Genomic DNA, 21,782 nt, shown 5'->3' on the forward strand with positions numbered 1-21,782 from the left:
ATTTATTTGCATTCTATCATGTTGTTTTGATATTAATTAAAGAAAGTTTTCAAATCTCATTCAAATTCTATAAGGCTTTTGTTGTAGTTTTGATTAATGTGTTTAATTAATGCTCTCATTCAAACTAAAACAATTTTGTATAAAATCATGTCTTTTTTTTATAATCACCATTTTATACCGTTTAATTGATTTTATTATATAAATCTAACATGTATTCATTCAAATTTGTCCAAACTGAGAACACAATTGCATGTGGTCATAGGTTTTTGATCCAACTATTTTGCTACATGCTTGTTTAATATTATTATGTACAATTTAACATAGTTTTGTTTTTTTTTTTTTTTTTTTTTTTTTAATTATGCATATGTGATGCTATCATTTTATGTTACTCATGTTTACTCCATGTTCATGCTTAAACAGTGTATGCATGCTATGTAGTTTAATAATAGTTTCCTTTATGCCTAAAAGTATGTTTCTTAAATGTTACATATTAAAGTAAGTTATCCATAAGTTTTTCATGGCTTATTCCTTGTATGTAATAATTAACACTTGTATGATTTTTATTTAATCAAAACTAAATGCTAAAATCACTAAAGCACAAAAACAGAGAGCTTATAAGGACTAAATTTAGTTAGTAGAATCATTTATAGGTTAATTATATTATAATTATTTGCATTAAGTCTTAAAACATATTTAAATCTCATTAATTACAATTAAAAAAATTTACCTGAAAACCTTATTATTTAAGATTTTATAAATTCATCCAATCTATTTCTAACTGAAACTTTAACCCAATAATTTGATTAATTGAATAATTATTAATTTAATTAATCCATTAAACATTCAATTTAAATTTTAAAGAATTTAATCAGTAAACATTATTTAATAAATATCTAACTCAATCAATCAACAAATTTAATTGATATATTAAATAAGTAATTCATATTATATTTAATCAATTATACAATAATTTAACAATATATATATATATAATTAAACATATAATTAAATGTTAGTATACAAAGGTGTACGTTTATTAAATATATATTAAAACTATCTTTATAAATGTGCATGTATCTATGTATATTAAAGACATTTTATTTGTTTGGATATTTGTGATTATATATAAAATGTGTATGTATGTTAAATGCTATTTTAAAAACCTGTGTATGTGCATGCATACATACATATACATACATATATGTATACATAAATATGAATATAATCATAATGTGTCGTGTTCCCAGGTCAGTTGGTATAACATCCTCTTAGGATGTGCAAGTCCCTTCTGATCATGGGTTTGAATCATGTCTCTGGCGACTGTTGCATCAAAGAGGGGGTACTCGCCCCTCAATCAGGTTATATATATACCAAGCCCAAAGAAGTCATTCGTGCTCAGCACGAGCTATCCATGAATGAGTCATTTTGCCAGCCCTGCACAAAACTATTAGTGTAAGTTAATTAACATGTGTAATTAACTTAAACTTACAGTTTGATGTAATTAAAATAATAATGTGAACTGAAAAATAGATAATGCTATTAAAAAAAATGAATTCTCAAATATTGCATGCTGAAATAAAATTTCATTTAATTGACAAGGAACATAGCTCTTCTATTTACAGAAATGGAAGCAAACATTAAAGTATCGTAACGTGTTTCAATAACATGTACTGCATTCACTCCCATTTATAAAAAAAGGGGGAAAAAAATCCATTAATTGAACCAATTTGCAATCCATAAGCAAAACTGAGTGAAGCTCAGAACTCCGTGTCCAAGCAAGCATAAAAGATCTTTGAAACCATTGATCGGGCAAAAGGAATGTAGCTCAGACCATACCTATTCAGAAAGCAGATAATACGGATCAAAAAAGATAAAAACTAACAAATATACAAAAGTAACCAAAAAAAAGGATGATTTACATAAATACCACTAAAATGCTTGTGCATTAAAAAGTTGAAAGATTTGTGTGGTATACATGTAAAAGCAAAATTTAAGTCTTAGATACATAAAAGTTCCATTTCAAATAAAATTATATTAGCCCCACTTTTGGGCATGATAGTAGTACGCATTCGGTTGCAATTCTAAATCAGAGAAGGATGCAGTTGTCTTAGTCCAGGAATATGACCAATCATGCATATACAAGAAATGGAACTTTTAAAAGTGAAGAAATCAGAAAACAAAAATCACAAGAACAAACCAAAATAGCAATTTTTACCAAATAATTAGGAAATGACGGTATTGAATCATCAAATGAGAATGATCCAGAAGTCATAGGGAATGGGGCTTTAGGGTTACAGAAATGGACAGCATCAAATAACCAAATGAGGTAGATCAATCTTATACGAATACCTACTTTTATTAGCTGAGAAATCAAGACCGTATGTGACAATATCCAACAAGTTGTGGACAAAACACATCATCAATTTGACTATAAAGAGTCCCAGTTGGTCTTCCGCAAGCGATGATATATGACAGATGAGCAAAGAAAGGTTTCGCGTCAGCAAAATTTCTCCAAATTGTGCCAGCTCAACCAGTATATTGAAAAAATTTCAACAAATTTTTCTCAAAATGTTCGTCATTTCGTACAGTTTTCCCAGATGAATCCTACTGAAAGGATGAATCATATAGACATAAATCCAACAAAGGGATGAAGACCATGGTGGGGCTTTTTTCACAAATACCCAATGCTCCCAATAAATTCAATATATAAAACTTCAAAAGAATTGCAATAGGAGACCTAATTGTATCCTTTAATCTAAGAATATCCAGATTATCAATATATGCTGATCCATATACAAAGAAGTGATGGTCCCCATCTTATCATAAAAAATGTGTACAGATTAAATGTGCTCGCCCTTCAGCTAACACGCCTTAGTCGATCAAACTGGTGCCTAAACCACATTTGATAGATGACGCTAGATGTCTGCGATAACATTGTGATATTACTAATGGTGAAAGTTCAGAAGTTTTGTGTAGCAAAATGACAAGAAGATCTAAAGAGATGCAAAACCTCATTTGAATGGGCAATAGTAGAGATGCAAGAGCCCATCAGATATCAAAATTGAATGGGCAATAGTTGAGATGAAAAGTGAAAAACCCAAATGGGAGGTTGGGGGTCGATCCAATATCAAGGCCGAAAGAGTAAAAGTAGTTTTGGTGACAAAGGCAAAATATGCAGAAGTTTGTCAAGTGTCAAATTTGTACAAAAGTAAGTTGGGCAACAAAGGTCAACTTACCTAGGGTTGACCAAGTATCCAAATCTAGACGGGCAAGGGTCGGTCAAGTGGGAGAAGGCCTGACAAGCAAAAGAGAACTCTTGCTTAAAGCTAGCATTATTCCCAACAAAGGCCTCATAGCATCCTCAAAGTTGCACTTTGGACATTGCATAAAGTCACCAATTATGTAACAGTTGGCCTGATCTGTATTTCTAAGGACGTTTTGCATCAATATCATAGAAGTGAGAGTATATATTGACAAACCGATACTCTCACTATATGTGAATGACAGCTCTGGAATGTGGGCTCCAAAAATTCCAAAGGCTCTCCCTGAACTTTCTGTATTTCATTTTAATTTTGCATAATTTAGAGAGCTTTAGAGAGTCAAATTTTCAAAAGGTAGATTTGATTGTAGATAAGACACTATGTAGAGATTGCGCCCTCATTCTACAAGGACTTTTTGATCTACGGTTCGAGGTTTCTCAAAGGTGTAAGCCCCAATGGCTAATTACCTCTCGTAATAACAGGATAGCAGTTTTGACTAAGGCTAGTTACTTATAATTGAGTATTCAGCATATAATAACAGCAAAGCTAAAATTTTAAATTATAAAATCTATCGCTTGAAGCTTAAAGTGAATGGTGGGGGAATGAAGACGGAATCTGCTTAATATCTCATGATTTTGTCATCCCGGGCAGTCAAGGCCCATGATTTACTTAGTCAAAGGAGACCCAACCTGATAGAAAGATTCTTATCAGCAGTCATGGGTTGCGGCATCCAATAGATCCTTATAGATTTGATATGGATATTTATCTAATGCGATAAATTTTAGTCGACTTTCGCTAACAGAAGGTTTTATGTAATCAATTGTACTCGAATGATTCACAACACAAGGGTAGAAAGTCGTTTGGAGAACATACGAGCTACGGCCGTGACTGTGATATAATAATATCATTTGGCGACAACCACTCAATCATAGGACTCTAGTCATAACAGCTATTTTGTAGTGTCATTTGGAGGCAAAATCACGCAGATAGAAGACTCGAGTCACGTCCTTACTAGCGTTTAATTGTTTTGATTGTGAACATAGGGACACAATTTGACATAAGCTTCTTGTGAGCTAAGGTCATTCGGGAATTTGACACCCTCAACAAACTATTGCGGAGGACAGATGAATTTTATTTTTAGCTTTTAATTGATTGAATTTAACTTGCATATTAGTTAGTTATTTTAAAAATATTGATTTTTAAGATTAAACCCTCCGATTAAAATATCCTATTAACTCAGCCATCATTGGAGAGTTAAGCGTTTAAAACATTTATATTTGAAGGGGCATTTAATTTCATTTTTTTAGGGTTAAAATCTTGTCAACTCCTGTTCGTTTAAAGATCGGACTAGATGATTTAGATTTGTAAATTTCAACCTTTAGGATTTGGGCATTATTTCAAAATTACCAGACTCGTCAACTTCACACCTTACGAGAAGGATCAAACTTCTTGGTTGAGACTTACAACCTTACCTTACAGACAAGGCGGCCTGATTAGCCCGCACAGCATTCTCGAACCATGTATTTTAGCATTTAACACATTAGGAGCACATGCGGGCATTTAATTTTCTATATTTGAATAACTTCAAGAGTTTTATAAGCTTTGAAAACTTGAAAAATTTTATTTAAGCCATGAAACTAATATGGAATTTACGTTAGGAGGCATATGCACGATTTTAAAAAATATATATATAATTGATTTGCTTATATAGACCTCAAAGCATACATAACTCATGAGTATCTCAAATGGTAATCATCTAAGTCTAAAAGTAAGCTCACATTTCAAGATATCACATTTGATTTACGAGATAACCACGAAATTTAGATAGATTTTTGAAATCATTTAGATCTTAAAATATTTGCAAAAACATTATGATTTTAGACTTCAAAAATAGATCGTCTTCTGTCCGCTAGTAGCTGTATTGCATATCAGGTGGCAGGCTTAGAAAAAACCCTAAATTTAAAAAAAAATTCTCTAGACGAGTTCACGATTTTCCCGTCCGCCGAGTATTGTGCTCTTCTTGAATGGAGATTTTCAAAATTTTCTCATTACCTCAAATTTATACATTTCCGAGCCTCGATGTCATTGACAGTGATGACAAAATAAAGCATCATAATAGATCCTCTTTTCTTATAACAACACACATCAACAATAATTAAATAAAATAAACAATAAAAAAGGCTTAAGTTGGTAGAAGGGATCGGGTCTGACAATAAGGAGGAGCGAGTCAAATTCTATGGCAGCGGGAGTTCGGCTTCGACAGGTTGAAACACAAGGAAGAGTTTGGCACAGATATTGGAGGATCGAGCAAAGACTCTTTCGTGTAGGCTGCGCAAGGGAGGAACAGAGGAGATCTTGCAAGGAACAAGGGTTCGGGCATGGTTCGAGAGGCGCGACAGGAAGGAGCAGTGGCAAACGGCTAGGGCAATGGCTTTAGGAAGGGGGCTTGCGACGACGACAGGGAGAACAAATCGCAGTAGGGAGACGTAGTAGGGATAGCATGTGACATGCAAAGACAAGGAAAGTTTGGCGAGTGGAGGATTCTGTTGCGGCTTATATGAGCAACTGCATAGGTAGTATTGAGCAGCCGGAGAGGCATTGTAGGTAGGAGATTCGATCAGGTGGCGTATGAGAGAGGGAAGGCACTGTGTAGGAATTGAAGGACTGGGACACAATAATTTAAAGTCCTCAATTCCAAACAGGAGATGTATTTGCGGATTGTTACAACATAAAAGTGAAAAATTCATGCGTGTGGGAAGAAAAAGAATAGATTAAACAGAAAAATATTTAGGAATTACATGCAATTAGAAAGATCGCAACACAGGAAGGCTTCAATCGTTTGAATTGAGAAGAGTGGTATGCCAACAGTGAAGAACAAATATATAAGAAATATAGAAGAAATACAGGCAAAGGATTTATTGTTTCGTTGTGCAGATTCCGAACCGAAGAGTAAGTATGCTTGCGAGGAATGGCAAAAAATGTGCAAATGAGAGTTTTTTTTTTTCTTTTGTTCGTTTGTTTGTAACCGGAAGGGAACGATTATGAGGGAAAGGTTATCATTTGAGCAGGCTCTAAGAGGCGGGATCAAGTATCATTTTAAGTTAATTAATTTAATTTTAGTTAATATAACTTTTTTTTTTATTTTTCCCCTCCCATTTTTATTTCTATGGTCAACAAATGCCCCCCAACAAATGTGGTTCTCGATTTCAAAAAACTTTGTTTGGATGACCACATTGAAGATTTCACTTTGCAAATCTTCAAGAATGCTAGTCGGATGCCAATGCAAAGTATAATTTTGCGCTAAATATACAAGCTTATAGTGTTATATACCAATTCTGGTTTACATCGCCTACATTTACTGTTCTGACATGCTCAATGAAGTAATTAACCTGAATTGTCTCTATAGACTTGTCTGGTGAATGAGCATGCCTTCAGTCATAGCTTTGTGCTTTAGTTGACTTGTTAAAAGAATTGAACTGAATTGCCTCTGCGGACTTGTCAGGTAAGTGAGCGCACCTTCAGTTATAGCTTTGTGCCTGGCGGAGTTGTTGAAGGATGCATACAATGACCTAACCTTCATACTTTTATTGATTCAGTGACAAAAGATTGGCATTCATATGCTTAGTGCTTTATCTGACTTGTTAGCGATTAAATCTCCTTAGTTTAGCATCGAGATTTGAACGAACTATAGGAAAACTCCTTCGGCTTATGCTTTTTGCTTTAACGGGCTAGTTGAATAAAAGAATTCATCTAGTATGTGTCTTAAGCCTAATCAGTCTATTTGAAAATATTTGATTTATTTTGAATTTGAATAGAATATTGAGCTTAGCTTGATGCTTTCTTGAGTGATATTCATTTCTTTTTATTTCTTCTCAAGTTGAATAGACTTGGACTTTGATAATTTTTGTTATTGAACAAACAAATAAAGGCTTCTTCATTGCGGTCATTTTTATGACTTGTTAAGTGAGGAAAGTTATCAGTGACTCGATCATATTTGGGCTTGTTGAGTCCGACCTTACTGAACCATTTGAGTCCTATACATGGATTATAACGAACTTGCACTTCTTCGGCTTAAGAAGCTTCAGTTTATAGATTAGGGATTTTCATTTATCTATCAACTTGTCAAAGAAAAATTGGATTTGGAAGACTTGTCAAATTGGATGAGTTTGGGAACTAGACAATTTCTATCATCAGACTAACAATGTAGGGGCTCTCCTGCTGCGGTCATTTTTATGGCTTTTGAGTAGCAGAAGCTTGCTCCTTCATTACGACCGTTTTATGGCTTATTTAGTAAAGCGAGCTATCAGCGACTCGGCCATATTTGGGGCTCGTTGAGTTCGACCTTTTTAACCCTTTTTGAGTCCTAGGCATGAACTATGATAAAACTTGAATCCTTCCAACTTGAATCGTCAAGACTTGCAAATTTTAAAGTCATTTTAGCTGAATTTTGAGAATATTGATCAAAGAAAATCTTTGCCCTTTAAATCTCATTTTGCATCTACTTTTGCTCGGTGACAATTATTTCAATAAATACTTCGGAATCTCGACATTAATGCTCGATGTCAACGCCAAAAATCTGTGTTATAAAATAGAAAATATTTGCATCATATCCATGAATCTCAGCCTAAAGCATATGCGTGCGTGCGTGCTACTGCACTTTTTGCAGAATGTTTGGGCATACCAATGATAGGTGCTATAGACTCCATCCTAGGCCAAAGACATCTAGGTCTGCACAAACATCTTCTGATCCACCCATCCTTCCAAACCCTCCACAGATTTTAACCAGTTCATTGGACAAGCAGTCTCCTCTAGCTACCACAGCTGTAGTCACCCCAACTTTGGCCAATGCTGAGGATCTCTCTACTGTTTGTACTCAGAGAGTGATCTCTGATGATCCCCGTGTTATGTCTCCTGGAAGGCTTGCACCCATTACAAATGAAGCTGATGATCCTGAGGTATTCAATGAAGGGAATGCTTCCCACTCACAAGGGGTCTGCCCCTTCAATTTTGAATCTTTAATTGATTAATTTTTTTCTTGAATATAACATTCTCATTTTTAAAATAGCTTAGTTGTAAAAAGTATAAGATACAACAACTCCAACTTTACAAAAACTGATCATAAGATTTTAGAATTGACTTGTAATCATTCTTAATTTTAACTATAATAATAATTCTTATACTTTGTGTTCATTATACATTTTTTCTACAAAATCAAACAAAGAAAAAAATTTGATTAAATCAAAAACACTTGAATGATTTAATTGTCATCAAGTACAACCAAACCTTGAAAAAAGATTATCTTAAATATGTAATTGAATCAATTATTTTGGATTCTATCCTTGAAGGTTGTGGGCGGATAATTAAGGAGATAGCCGATGTTGGTGCAAATAATTAATTTAGTGAAGAAAATCTCCGTTAGAGACAAATTGAAGAGACATCAGAAGAAATTGATCAAATGATAGTAGAACAAAACAAAATGGGGGTTCATCAAGAATGAGAGTTGGCTCATCTTGACCTGCATAATGTATAAGATAGAGAAAATGAGATTGACTCGCAAGAAAGCGAAAATTTTGAAGATGAAATTTTATTTGACAGAAAAATTTTATAAACGAAAGATGAACTAACACTTTTAATTTCGCTTTATGAAAGTGGAGATGTTATTTATGTTAAGCCTTTATAATAAATTCAACATGTCTTCATACAATCTTGAATTTCCAAATTCTTACAGTAGTTTTAATCATTGTGTAAAGTGGAGGGTTGTGTTAGGTAATCGATAGCAGCGTAAAACTTGTCGAAAAAATCATGATATAAATCTTTTTTATCATTGTATAAGTGTTAGGGCGTCCCCTGAAAGCGACGCGTTGTATAGCCTGAATATAGTGAAAAGTGTAAGGGCCGCTACACCGGCGCCCGCGGCGCCCGGGTGTAGTATCAAATAAGCAAGGATTCTCATATTACGGACGAATGCGGGTAAAGAAGTTAGTCCATGAAACTAATCAAACTAATACTAGGATAGGATCTTGGAATATATGTACTCTCAATGGTAAATTAATGGAATTAGTTGATATTATGATTCATAGGAAAATTAATATCTTATGTATTCAAGAAACTAAATGGGTTGAAGAAAAGGCTAAGAAGATTGATAAGTTAGGTTTTAAACTTTGGTATTCTGGTAAAAGTCGCACTAGAAATGGTCTAGGTGTAATTAAAGATAAGAGTTTGAAAGATAATGTTATAAAAATTAATAGAGTTTGAGATAGAATTAATAGCCCGTAAAATTATCATTGATACTAAGATTTTTAATATTATAAGTGTTTATGCTCCTCAAGTAGGTTTAGATACAGGGTCTAAAGATAATTTTTGGAATAACTTAGAAGACTTAATACAAATCTCTTGAAGAAAAAATTTTTATTGGAGGAGATTTAAATGGACATGTCGATAGAGTGGTAGAAGACTTCAGAAATACTCATGGTGACTACGGTTTTGGAGTAACTAATGAGAAGGTAGAGCTATTTTAGATTTTGCTTTAGCGTATGATTTTCTTTACTAATACTTTATTCAAAAAAAGAGATGAGCAACTTGTTACTTATAAGAGTGGATCTAATAAAACACAAATTGATTATTTTATTATGAGAAGAAGATATCGTCGAGATTGTAAAGATTGTAAGGTCATTCCAAGCGAGAATTTAAGTTCTAAATTATAAGATGAAGAGTTCTAAAATAAAGAATACTATGACTTATTATCATAGAATTAGATGGGAGAACCTAAAAGAAACAAATAAAATTATTTTTATGAGTAAAATTCAAGATTTCAAAATTTGGGAAGTTCATGAATAAGCAAATGTTATGTAGGATAAAGTAACACACACAATTAAACAAGTAGCAAAAGATGTGATTGGGGAATCAAAAGAAAATATTTTTATAAATAAAAATAGTTGGTGGTGGAATAATAATATGCAAGAAAAGATAAAATATAAGAAATTATGTTATAAAAATTGGTTTAAATTATAAAGCTTAGAGAACTGGAGAAAATATCAAACGGCTCGCAGGGAGTCTAAAAGAACAATCTGTGATCAAACGGCCCGCAGGGAGGGCCCGCAGGGAGTCTAAAAGAACAATTTGTGAAGCTAAAAATTCTGCTTTTAATGATCTTTATAATAGATTAGATTCTATTGAGAGTGAAAAATATATGTATAAACTGGCCAAACAAAGAAAAGAGAAAAGTGAAAATTTGACTCAAGTAAAGTGTATTAAAGATGAAAATTAAAAAGTACTTTTCTTAGAAAAAGATATTTAACATAGGTGGGTGAGTTATTTTGATAAATTTTTAATGAAGTTTCTGAAAATACGATTTACTTTAGTATTCTTAATATCGTGAATAATAATAAAATGTTTCATTTTTACCGTCACATTAGTAAAAAAAAGTTGAGGAGGCTTTAAAGAAAACCAAGGGTGAAAAGTCTGTAGGACTTGATGATATCACAATTGAAGTGTGGAAATATTTAGGAGATTTGGGAGTTTTTTGGCTTACTAAACTCTTTAATATTATTTTAAAAACTAAAAAGATGTCTGAGTGGAGGAAGAGTATTTTGGACCCCATTTTTAAGAATAAAGGGGATGCACAAGAGTGTGCAAATTATAGAGGAATTAAGTTAATGTGACATACTTTAAAGTTATGGGAGATGGTAATTGAACATAAGTTAAGACGTATTACAAAGATTTCTCATAATCAATTTGGATTTATGTCGGGCAGGTCTACTATGGAAGCTATACATTTATTAAGAGGTTTGATGGACAAGTTCAGAGATAATAAGGAGAATCTACATTTGATTTTTATTGATTTAGAAAAAGCTTACGATAAGGTTCCAATAGATATCCTTTGGAGAGTTCTTGAGAAGAAAGGTGTTGATATGACTTATCTTCAAGTCATTAAAGATATGTATACTAGAGTTGTTACTTGTGTTCAAACTAAAAGGAGATTGACCAAATATTTTCCTATTTTTGTTGGATTATATCAGGGATCGGTTTTAAGCCCATATCTTTTTGCTTTAGTTATGGATGGTCTTACTGGACATCTGAAGGAGGATGTACCTTGGTGTATGCTTTTTACTGATGACATCCTTCTCGTGGATAAAACGAGAGAAAAAACCCAAGAAAAACTTGAAATATGGAGGTCTACATTGGAGTGTAAAGGCCTTCATTTAAGTAGAACTAAAACTGAATACATGGAATGTAATTTTAGTAGTAGTAGCTCTAGTGACAGAAGTATGACTTTGGATGATTAAATTATTAAAAGGTGTGAACGATTTAGATAACTTGAGTCCATTCTTCAAAGCGATGGTGTATAGATGGGGATGTTAGTAGTAGAATTCAAGTTGGTTGGTTGAAGTGGAGGAATGAGTCAAGCCTTTTGTGTAATAGAAAAGTACCGCTTAGACTGAAAGAAAAATTTTATAAGATGGTGGTGAGACCTGCAATGCTTTATGGAGCTAAATTTTGGCATTAATTGTTGTCGAGATGAGAATGATTAGGTAGATGAGTGGCTTTACATTTAGAGACAAAATGCGAAATGAATATATCCGTGATAGGGTTGGAGTAGCTCCTGTGACGGATAAAATTAGATAGTCGTCTTAGATGGTTTGGTCACATTAAATGTCGACCATCTAATGATCCGATTAGGAGAGTAGATGTTTTAGATTCGTCTTGTGTCAAGAAAGGGAGAGGTAGACCTAGGAAGACTTGGGCTTATTGTATAAAAAATGATCTTAATTTACTATAACTAAATGAAAATATGACACTAAATAGGACACAATGGAGAAAAAGAATTCATGTAGCCGACCCCACGTAGTGGGATTAAGGCTTTGTTGTTGTTGTTATTGTCGTTGTTGTTACAGTAGTTTAAATTTGTAATCATTTGTTGATTTCTAAGCAAAACGAAAATTGCTAGAATTTTCAATTTGTGGATATTCCTTCGAAGCCTGTCTTTAAATTAGACATATTCATCATGTTTCTTTAATATTTTATATAAAGCCATCTCATAAAGACAATGTTTTATTATTTATTGACAAATGGATATTTGCTTTAAGTACTTGCTCAAAGAGCTTTTATATATGCTCTCTCATAAAATGATATTCTTTATCAAACTTTTCTAAGGGAGTTTTGGCTTTACAAGCTGTTACGGTTTAGTGAAAAGTAGTCTTCCACTAACACCCTTATTGATGAAGGCAACGTGCTTACATATATAGCACCCAAAACATTGCAATTTACAAATCAAGCACCTCCTTCATCCATTTTTCAAATTCTAAATTAAATATCAAAATTCATGATAAAGCTTCAACCCATATTTTTCATTTTTATCAAATTTTCAACGGCTTTATCGTGGCACACACAATTGCACCGGTTCAGTAGTTCAAAAAATCACCTGGGTCCTGCTATGTATGTAATTATCCCAAGTACATATCATTTCTCTCAATCTGTAGTGCCGACCTAGACAAATTGAGTCTCTCAAACTTCTCTACTCTATCCAACAAGTCATAGAAATTACTGATAAAGAGCAGGCATAACTCATCATTGACATTGCCCAAAATATGTTGAACAGCTTGCTACTCTTCCAGTTAGTGCTAGCATCACATGCTTATTCCTCCGCCAGGTGATATATTTAGTGATATTATTTTTTTCTTTTCTCTAGTCACAAATAATTTGGACATATAACCTTATATTGATTAAATTATAGTTCAAAGCTTGGCATTTTAAAATTGTAACCCATGTGTGGCAAATGTTGAAAGATTGGAATTGTTCAATGGGATCTTTAACACCCTTCTTAAAAGCTAGTTAAATCATAAACTTATTTTTTTAACCTCGGTAAAGCTCTCGTTTGGCTTGTGTTAGCTGCAAATTCTAACAAGCCAAACACAAACATTGTTCACGAATAATTTCAAGCATAAGCAAAACAGAATCATGCCAAAATTTTCAAACAGTTTGAATATAAAAAAATTATCAGCTCGCTCAAGCTCAGCTACTTTACATCCCTAATTATCATAATTAGTTGCCTTCAAAAAAACTTATCATAAATGGTTGTGTGATACATTGCAACTTGACGAACCTTAGTGAGGTGGCCTAGAAAACCAAAGTTTTGATATATAAGAGTCAAAAAAAGAGCAATATACTTGAAAAGGAAGAAATAAAGACCGCAAATTGCAGTACAAGGATACTGATGAAAATCATGACCACGTTTAATAGCAAGAGGAAGTAGAATGTCGAGCAAGTACATCTCCTAGTAAATGCCAAATAACAACGGATGCCCTTGGTCACCAAAGATCCTTCCTAACAAGAGCTCACCATCAACACAGAAATTTTAAGAGTAAACGAGATAGCAACATGGGTAATGCCGAAGGTGCCAACAACAAGGACCTCATTATAAGGATTAAGTTCAAGAATAAAAGTGTGTACACTTGAAGCATATCATAGAAACAAAAGTGTGCATGAACGCCATGCAGAAAAATACAAGCAACAAACAAAGATTCGAAAACAAACACCAATGGATAACCGCATCAAGGAGCACAAAACATTAGAAAATACAGCATATACTTGAAAGGAACATCATAGGCATGCAACCAAAGAAAACTAAAAATGAAATTCCTAAAAACAGAGAAAAAACTACTAAAGTAAAATCATCATTCATGAGCCTGGTAGTTCTATTTTTTTCCCCTATTTATGTTGTTCTTTTTTTCCATTTTGTTTCTATCTCGTTTTTGTTCCCACTTAAAAATATAAATATTAGAATGTGCATGTATTTCTCGTTTCCATAACAGATATTTAGAAAACAAGTGAAAACACTGCATGAGATAATTTCAAAATTTTTGCAAACATGTTAATTTGTTTCTAGGAAAAAAAAAAGGTGAGCAAGCATTTCCTGATATTGAAAAGAAAAAGTTAAAAAGCAGGATTAAATGTGCCCTTTCATCTCAACTAATAGACTGAGGTTTACATCACTCGAGATTTGCACTTCACTTCAAAAATGATTATTGATCGGGAAACGATTTGTACACCCTACACCATTATACTTTGCATCATTCATGGTGAACGTCAAGCAACCAGATTGTTAAAATTTAATAAATTCTCAACTTCTAGTTACGTTGATGTAACTAGGAAGAAAAACAAACAAAAAATAGAGATTATGAGCCTTGATAGGCAAAAAGAAAAACTACGATAACAATGCCCAATATTAAAAGCTAAATCCACCTTTAAAATAACAAAGAGAAACTTTTTTAAGTAAAATAATCATACTAGAAAAAGGAGTTGTAGATACCAAAGTTATCCTTCTCTTCTTCAGAACTTACCATACAAGAGCACCAAACTCTAATATAATGGCCAAAAGTGTTAAAAGTTTACTGTGAACCTGCATATTTTCAAAAATAACAAAGTTATGTTTTGTATTGAAAAATATCTGCCATCACGAACTTGATTAATTGAAGGTAAACAATTAAAGCACTGTCATACTTACATAAAAAGCACAGAATAGAGCAATTATGAGGCTTGCCATATATATGGCTGTTGCATATATACGAACAGCATCAAGCATCAAATCAAATTGCCTTTTGGGCCCGATAAGGAATGCTGTGCTGCCATAGAAATGAACGCTTTAGCCAAAAAAAGGAAATGCAGCTCCAATGACAAGAAATCCCTCAGTAACATTATTGCAGACATGATAAACCAAGAGGCTGTTAGTTAAAAGTACTAGGAGATTAAAGTAAATGTTCAACATGTACTTTTGATTTTTTCTATATGCTTGTGGGGAAAGAACAATACAGGAGTAATATTATAGAAACTTTAAAATTCATTAAAAGATGAATTTGTCCTATAAAATAAAATCACCAGAATCAAGTGAATTCCTTTTATTTCCTTTCTGCCATGACTACTAAAAGTAGACCGGACCAACTGGTAAAACCGTGAACAATCATATGGTTGGTATGTTTAGACTGAATAATTGCCCCCAAAATCCAATCAGTGAAACTAGTTAGAATTACTGGTTCAATGATTGAACAAGCAAACCAGTCCCAACTATGTAAAACCGCCCAGTTCATCCTATAGGTTTAATCACTGTTGATCATTGATATGAAAGATACCGCTTATTATGTAAAATATTAAAATTATAGAAATTATTAATTTAAAAACCCTAATTCCCTATAACGCACATAGTCTATCTCATATTCTCGCTCTCATTGCTTAAAACTAAAAGTCTGCGGGTTGCAAGCTGCGAGTGGTGTGCAAGCTGCGAGTGAGAACATAATAACAAAGACAAGCATGAGACAACATTGACGGGGCTAAAATAATGCCAGCTACTCCTTTTGCTAGGTTTGATTCTTAAAGTTTGAAAATTAAATCTTTTGTCTTCCTTTAAAATGTGTACTTAACACTTGAGCGCAATATCGTATTCTCCTTTCTTGATTAATTATGTATTCTTAAAGTTGCTTATAGGGTATTTTCTATAAGATGTACTAGTTTATTGCGCTTATAAGAATGGTTTAGTTTGATATTTTGGATTTTATTTCTTTTAAGCTGACTGAATTAAGGTTGGGTTCTTTTATCAAACGTCGTATGTTAAAATGCAAACTTTCAAAAAAAGCTTTTTATGATGATAAGGATAACATTTTGATTTTGTCATTTAATGTTATTGGATATTGATATATTTCTTGCTTGGCTTATTAAACTATCATAATGTGTTGACTATTATTAAGAATGATAATATTTCTATTTGATTCTAATATTTAAACTATATTCATAATATTTTTTTGTGGATACTTATTCAGGTGTTAATTTTCCGCACAGAATCTTTGAACTTCATAAATTATGATCAATATTGGGTTTTCTCAAGAGTAATCGTACCAATTAACCATGCCAATCTAAATTAACTATAGTTGTCTCCAAATACTTTAATGGCTAGGCTTGATATTGTCTACTTATTAATCATTTAAAATTTTAGTTCAAAGCTCTTATTAAGATAATCGATCTATAGAATTATCTCCTTTACTGAAGGTTTGAAATTCTACTAAAGCTTTCTTCCAATTAATTTTATTTTCAAATATATTTTAAACAATTATAATTCAATTTTATATTATTTATTTTATTATAACTTCTTAAAAAATTCATGATATGAATGTTTTATTACAGAAAAATTTATTTTTTTTCAAAGCATTTTGATCTACATATCCAATTCTCTGTAGATGTGCTACTCTCTCGATACATAAATAAATAGCATGATTATATATAAATGAAATAAAAAATTTTGACATTAATAAAGGTTATTTTCTTTATTGTGTATAAATCATTCTATTTTTCCTTAACATTTGGGTCATATATTTTATATTAAAATAAAACTATAAAAAAATCAATCAATTAATTCAGTATAATGTTCCAAAGAAGATGGATTTAGCAAGAAATCATTTTAGTAAATGTAAAAATATCTTTATAGGTACATTTACATAAATACAGACTATAAATTCATGTAAATGAAGAAAAATGAGTTGAGTGATATTTTCTTCTTTATCGAGCATAAATCATTCTATTTTATTCCGAACATTAGGTACATGTATTTAATATTTATGGTAGAATAATAAAAAAATCAATCAATTAGTATTCATGAGAAAATGGATTTAGCATAAAATCATTTTAGTAAAATATAAAGGTACCGAAATGAGAAAATTATATAATTTTTTGAATTATTAAATTATTTATAAAAACGAGGGTATTAATAGAACAAAATAATGCCTTATTAGGGATAAGAAAAATAATGTTCATGTAAAAAGTATCACAGCTTGTTGTTATCAAACGTAATAATTAAAAACACATTTAGAGTAAAATAAGATACAAGATGGCAATAAAAAGCACAATTATATGGTGATCAAGCCACTAAAGAAGAGGTATTCTTCTCTTTTCAAATGCTAAAATTCTACTGCACAAGATAAAAAACATGACAAAAAAAAAAATTAAACTGATAACATTAAAAAATTATTTTGCTCTTAAAACAAAACCAAGATCACAGCTAATCTTAAAAAGTTCCTTTCATTTAAAGATGCTATGCATAATGCTGATATAACACTTGAAAGATGATTTTTTGAGTGTTCCATGCCTACAAATGCATTAAATTTATCTTTTGCACCAAGTTATTGATGTGAGTTGTTATTATGCAGGATATCAACTTCTTTCTTATAATAAAATAAGAGAGAGTTTATTAAAAGATTATAAAGAAGAATGCAAGCATCTTATTAAGTCTTACAATTGTTGTTAAAAAGAAATTATTGTTCACAGATGGCTGATGAATAGAAGGAATAATATAATTGAGAGTTTGATAAATTTTCTGATAGAATTTATGAGAGTAATGTTGGTGGAAGTTGAGAAATGCACATATATCTGATAGAATTTGCATACAATAATAACTTCCAAACCACTATTGCTATGGCTCCTAATGAAGCTCATTATGGAAGAAAATACAGGGCACCTATTTGCTGAGTAAAAACTGATAAAAGAAAAATAATTGGTGTTGCTTTAGTTAATGAAACTACTGAGAAGATCTGATTGATTCGTGGCAAACAGAAGCAAATCAAGACTAGCAAATAAAGTATTGTGATAAAAAGCACCAACCAGTGAAATCTGAGGTAGAAGAATTTGGTTTTTTTCAGGTTAATCTGATGAAAGGTGTTAAACGTATTAGAAAGTCTAGGAAACTGTGCTCGTGATATATTGGCCCATACGAGATTTTGAAGAAGATTAAGAAAGTGACTTACAAGCTTGCCCTACTTGCATATATGTACAAGGTACATAATGCCTATCATCTCTCCTTATTGAGAAAATATATTTCTGCTGAGGCTAGCAAACTTGTTAGAGGCCCCCTAGACATTCACCCTATTATAACATTTATAGAAGAACTAGAAAGAATCATATATTATGATATTAAGCAGCTCATGAATCAAGAGATTCCTTTTGTTAGTGTATTATGCACGCATGAAACAAAAAAAAATATTACATGGGAGAAGAAATAAAAAATGAGAGAATGTTATTCAAAACTTGTCAAACAAAATATGAACTATGTTCTTAAACTTTAAATGTCAAGGACAAAATTTTTATAAGGGAAGATTGTAATAATAAACTTTTAAATAATTGAATTAAAAATAAATAAATAAATAAATTTTACTGATTGCCTACTTACAACACCTATGAAGCAAGCGTCGTTCAGAGAACGACCTCACCGCTTAAGGGAAAGCTAATATGAGGAGTTTTTTTTTTCGAGTCTCCTCTCATTCGAACCCACCTCACAAGAGTAGTGAACAGAAGAGAGCGAGAGAGAGACAGAGAAAGAAGATGTCGTACCCTAGAAGAGAAAGAAAAAGAAGCAGAGGAACATGAGGGAAGAAAAGGAAGGAGGAAAAGGGGAAGAGAAAAAGGTGCAACTCACCACGTGTGTCCATTTCCTCATTTGAAGGAGCCTTGTGCAGCTCATGGGAACCTTTCCTGCATGCATAAGACGCTCGGTTAAGCGTGTGTGTCATTCAACAACAAGAAGGGAGAGAGGAACCAAACTCATATACGCTCGGGTAGCTCGCTGAAGCTCTTCCTCATGATCTAAAGTATCCAACTGTTTCAGGGCCAGATACAAGCGTGAGTGACAAAAATGAAAGAAATCAAGCCTTCCATGTGCGTCCATTTCCTGTGCAAGGGAGAAGAAGGAAGAATTAGGCTTCCTGTGTCGTTACAAAGGAAGGGCTCGTGTTGCTTTTTCCACATCCATGAGAGCTTGATTCAGCTATGTAAGCCCGTAGGAATTTTCCCCGAAAGCTCAACTGAGCCCTTACATGCTCAATTCGCAAAAAATGGGGTAAGTCGGTAAGGATTGGGAAGAGTTGGTAAGAATAGGAAATTTAATTTATGAAATTCTAATTCCTAATTAATTTATTAATTTCATAATACCCTAAAAATTCATTTTTTAAAATTTAGGGCCAAATCAATAAATCAACTTTGTTATGAAAGAATTCAGGTATGGGGACTGATTTTAATATTTAAATGTTATTTATCTAATGAATTAGTGTTAAGTTATATTTACATTTTCAGAACTCTAAACCCTAAGTTTAGAACGTCAAGTAAGCTTCTCTAATTACAAACTTATTACATGCACTGTAGGAAAGCCGCTTAAATTAATGATTTAATTAGATAGAAGGCAAAAAAATGCCTAAGTATTGAGATAGAATTCATGTGAATGAAAAATAAAACTTATGAAGGCCTAATAAAGGCCAACTTGTTATAAGTGCATTTAACGACAAGTTTCACCTGAGAAAAATGACAGTGGACTTCATACTGCATCGTATAGGTTGGTAAATATGTTTTTATTTTATAATAGTTATGTTTATTTATGAAAGCGATTATACTTATTTTTACTATTTCCTGCATTTCTTCTAAAGTGCAAATGTTCATATTTTTTTCTAACTATTAAATGCAAGAAAATAATTAAAATATAATATATGCATACAAATAGAATCACTCTCAGATGGTACTGGTTGGAAAAGCGATATACTCATGCACGAAATATAAATGAAAATGATAATGAAAATAGATATCTACCTTTTTGGTGGGTTTGGAAAAAACATGAATTTTTTTTTAAAAGTGTACATTTAGGCGGTGACTCCCAATAACGAGTGTAACATAAATAAATGCAAGTAAACTGAAAAATTGTTTTCTTTGCTGCTTCTTTTCATTGCTAAAAGTTCTTTTTACTGCTTATAACATTTTTACAAAAAAATTTTTAAAATAAGAATTATTGTAATTAAGTAACATTTGTCTACTAAGTAATTTAACAAACTTTCAGCTGCTAATATTTTTCAGAAAAATTTGTTGGATAAATAGATCCTAAAGAGTACGTGTATATGCGCTGAAGAGCGTAGATTTATAGGTACTATTTCAGTTTTTATTTTGTCAATTGCAAAATTAAAAAATAGAAGAACTATTATAAATTAAATTTTTATGAACATAATGCCTTTGTTATGTTTTAGATTTTATTTTATTATGAAATGAAATTGTTAGATAGTTTTCCTCTGTCCGACCAATAACTCCGGCCAAGATAATTCCAAGCTTCCGAGCCTAATTATGACAACATTTTACATTAAACTATGGTTTTGAAATTCAGGCAAATAGAAAAAAAATTTCTTGATAATCAATTTCATATGACTATGACATTTTGCTACTAATCTTGATTTATATATTTTGAGGCTTTCATCTACTTTGTATTTGTTCGTGAAATTCATCTGTAAACTATAGTCTTCTTTCTTTCAAATAATTCAATGATATGCCTGTATAATTTTTTTACCAAAGCATTCATCCCTTTTCTTAACACTGTAATTGCTGATCCCAAGCCCGGATGTGAAAAGTGGAGGGTTGCGTTAGGTAGTCGACAACCAACCTAAAACTTGTCGAAAAAAAACATGACATGAATCCTTTTGATCATTGTGTAAGTGCTAGAGGGTTCCCTGGAAACGACGTGCTGTATAGCATGAATACAGTGAAAAGCGTGCAACAGCCGCAACACCGGCATCCGGGTGTAGTGTTAAATAAGCAAGGGTTCTCACATTACGGGCGAATGCGAGTAAAGAAGTTAGTCCATGAAACTAATGAAACTAATATTAGGATAGGATCTTGGAATATAGGTACTCTCAATGATAAATTAATGGAATTAGTTGATATTATGATTCATAGGAAAATTAATATCTTATGTATTCAAGAAACTAAGTGGGTTGGAAAAAGGGCTAAGGAGATTGAAAATTTAGGTTTTAAACTTTGGTATTCTGATAAGAGTCGCGCTATAAATGGTGTAGGAGTTATTATAGATAAGAGTTTGAAAGATAATGTTGTAAAAATTAATAGAGTTAAAGATAGAATTATAGTCATTAAGATTATCATTGATACTAAGATTTTTAATATTATAAGTGCTTATGCTCCTCAAGTAGGTTTAGATACAGGGCCTAAAGATAAATTTTGAAATGACTTAGAAGACTCAATACAAATGATACCTCTTGAAGAAAGAATTTTTATCGTAAGAGATTTAAAGAGACATGTCGATAGAGTGATATAAGACTTTAAAAATACTCATTGTGGCTACGGTTTTGGAGTAACTAATGAAGAAAGTTGAGTTATTTTAGATTTTGCTTTAGCATATGATTTTGTTATTACTTTATCTAAGAAAAGATATGAGCATCTTATTATTTATAAGCGTGGATCTAATAAAGCACATTGATTTTTTTCTTATGAGAAGAACTTGTCGTGATTGTAAAGATTGTAAGGTCATTCCAAGTGAGAATTTAAGTACCTAACATCATTTATTAGTTCTAGATTTTAAGATTAAGAGTTGTAAAATAAAAAATACTAGGACTCATCATTGCAGAATTAGATGGAGAAACTTAAAAGATACAAATAAAATTAATTTTATGAGTAAAATTCAAGATTTCAAAATTTGGGATATTCATGAAGAAGCAAATGTGA

General features: G+C 32.0%; 1 protein-coding gene across 3 annotated transcripts in view; it reads right to left on the bottom strand.

Moving 5' to 3' along the window:
- Positions 1-1,570: 1,570 nt before the first annotated feature.
- LOC110036444 (vesicle transport protein SFT2B) overlaps positions 1,571-21,782 on the bottom strand; it is a 41,354-nt gene continuing 21,142 nt past the window's right edge. Inside the window, exons 4-6 of one of the 3 annotated variants that reach the window (XM_020740891.1) lie at positions 14,764-14,881; positions 14,600-14,658; positions 1,571-1,836 (exon numbers count right to left, since the gene is read on the bottom strand). In XM_020740891.1, coding sequence (XP_020596550.1) covers positions 1,758-1,836; positions 14,600-14,658; positions 14,764-14,881 — 256 coding nt within the window. In that variant the 3' untranslated portion in view covers positions 1,571-1,757. Of the gene's footprint in view, positions 1,837-14,546; positions 14,659-14,763; positions 14,882-21,782 lie in introns of all 3 variants that reach the window. The other 2 variants (XM_020740892.1, XM_020740893.1) reach the window with 2 other exon arrangements.

This window comes from Phalaenopsis equestris, unplaced genomic scaffold, assembly GCF_001263595.1.
Source record: "Phalaenopsis equestris unplaced genomic scaffold, ASM126359v1 Scaffold206619, whole genome shotgun sequence".
In the NCBI taxonomy this organism is placed as follows: Eukaryota; Viridiplantae; Streptophyta; class Magnoliopsida; order Asparagales; family Orchidaceae; genus Phalaenopsis; species Phalaenopsis equestris.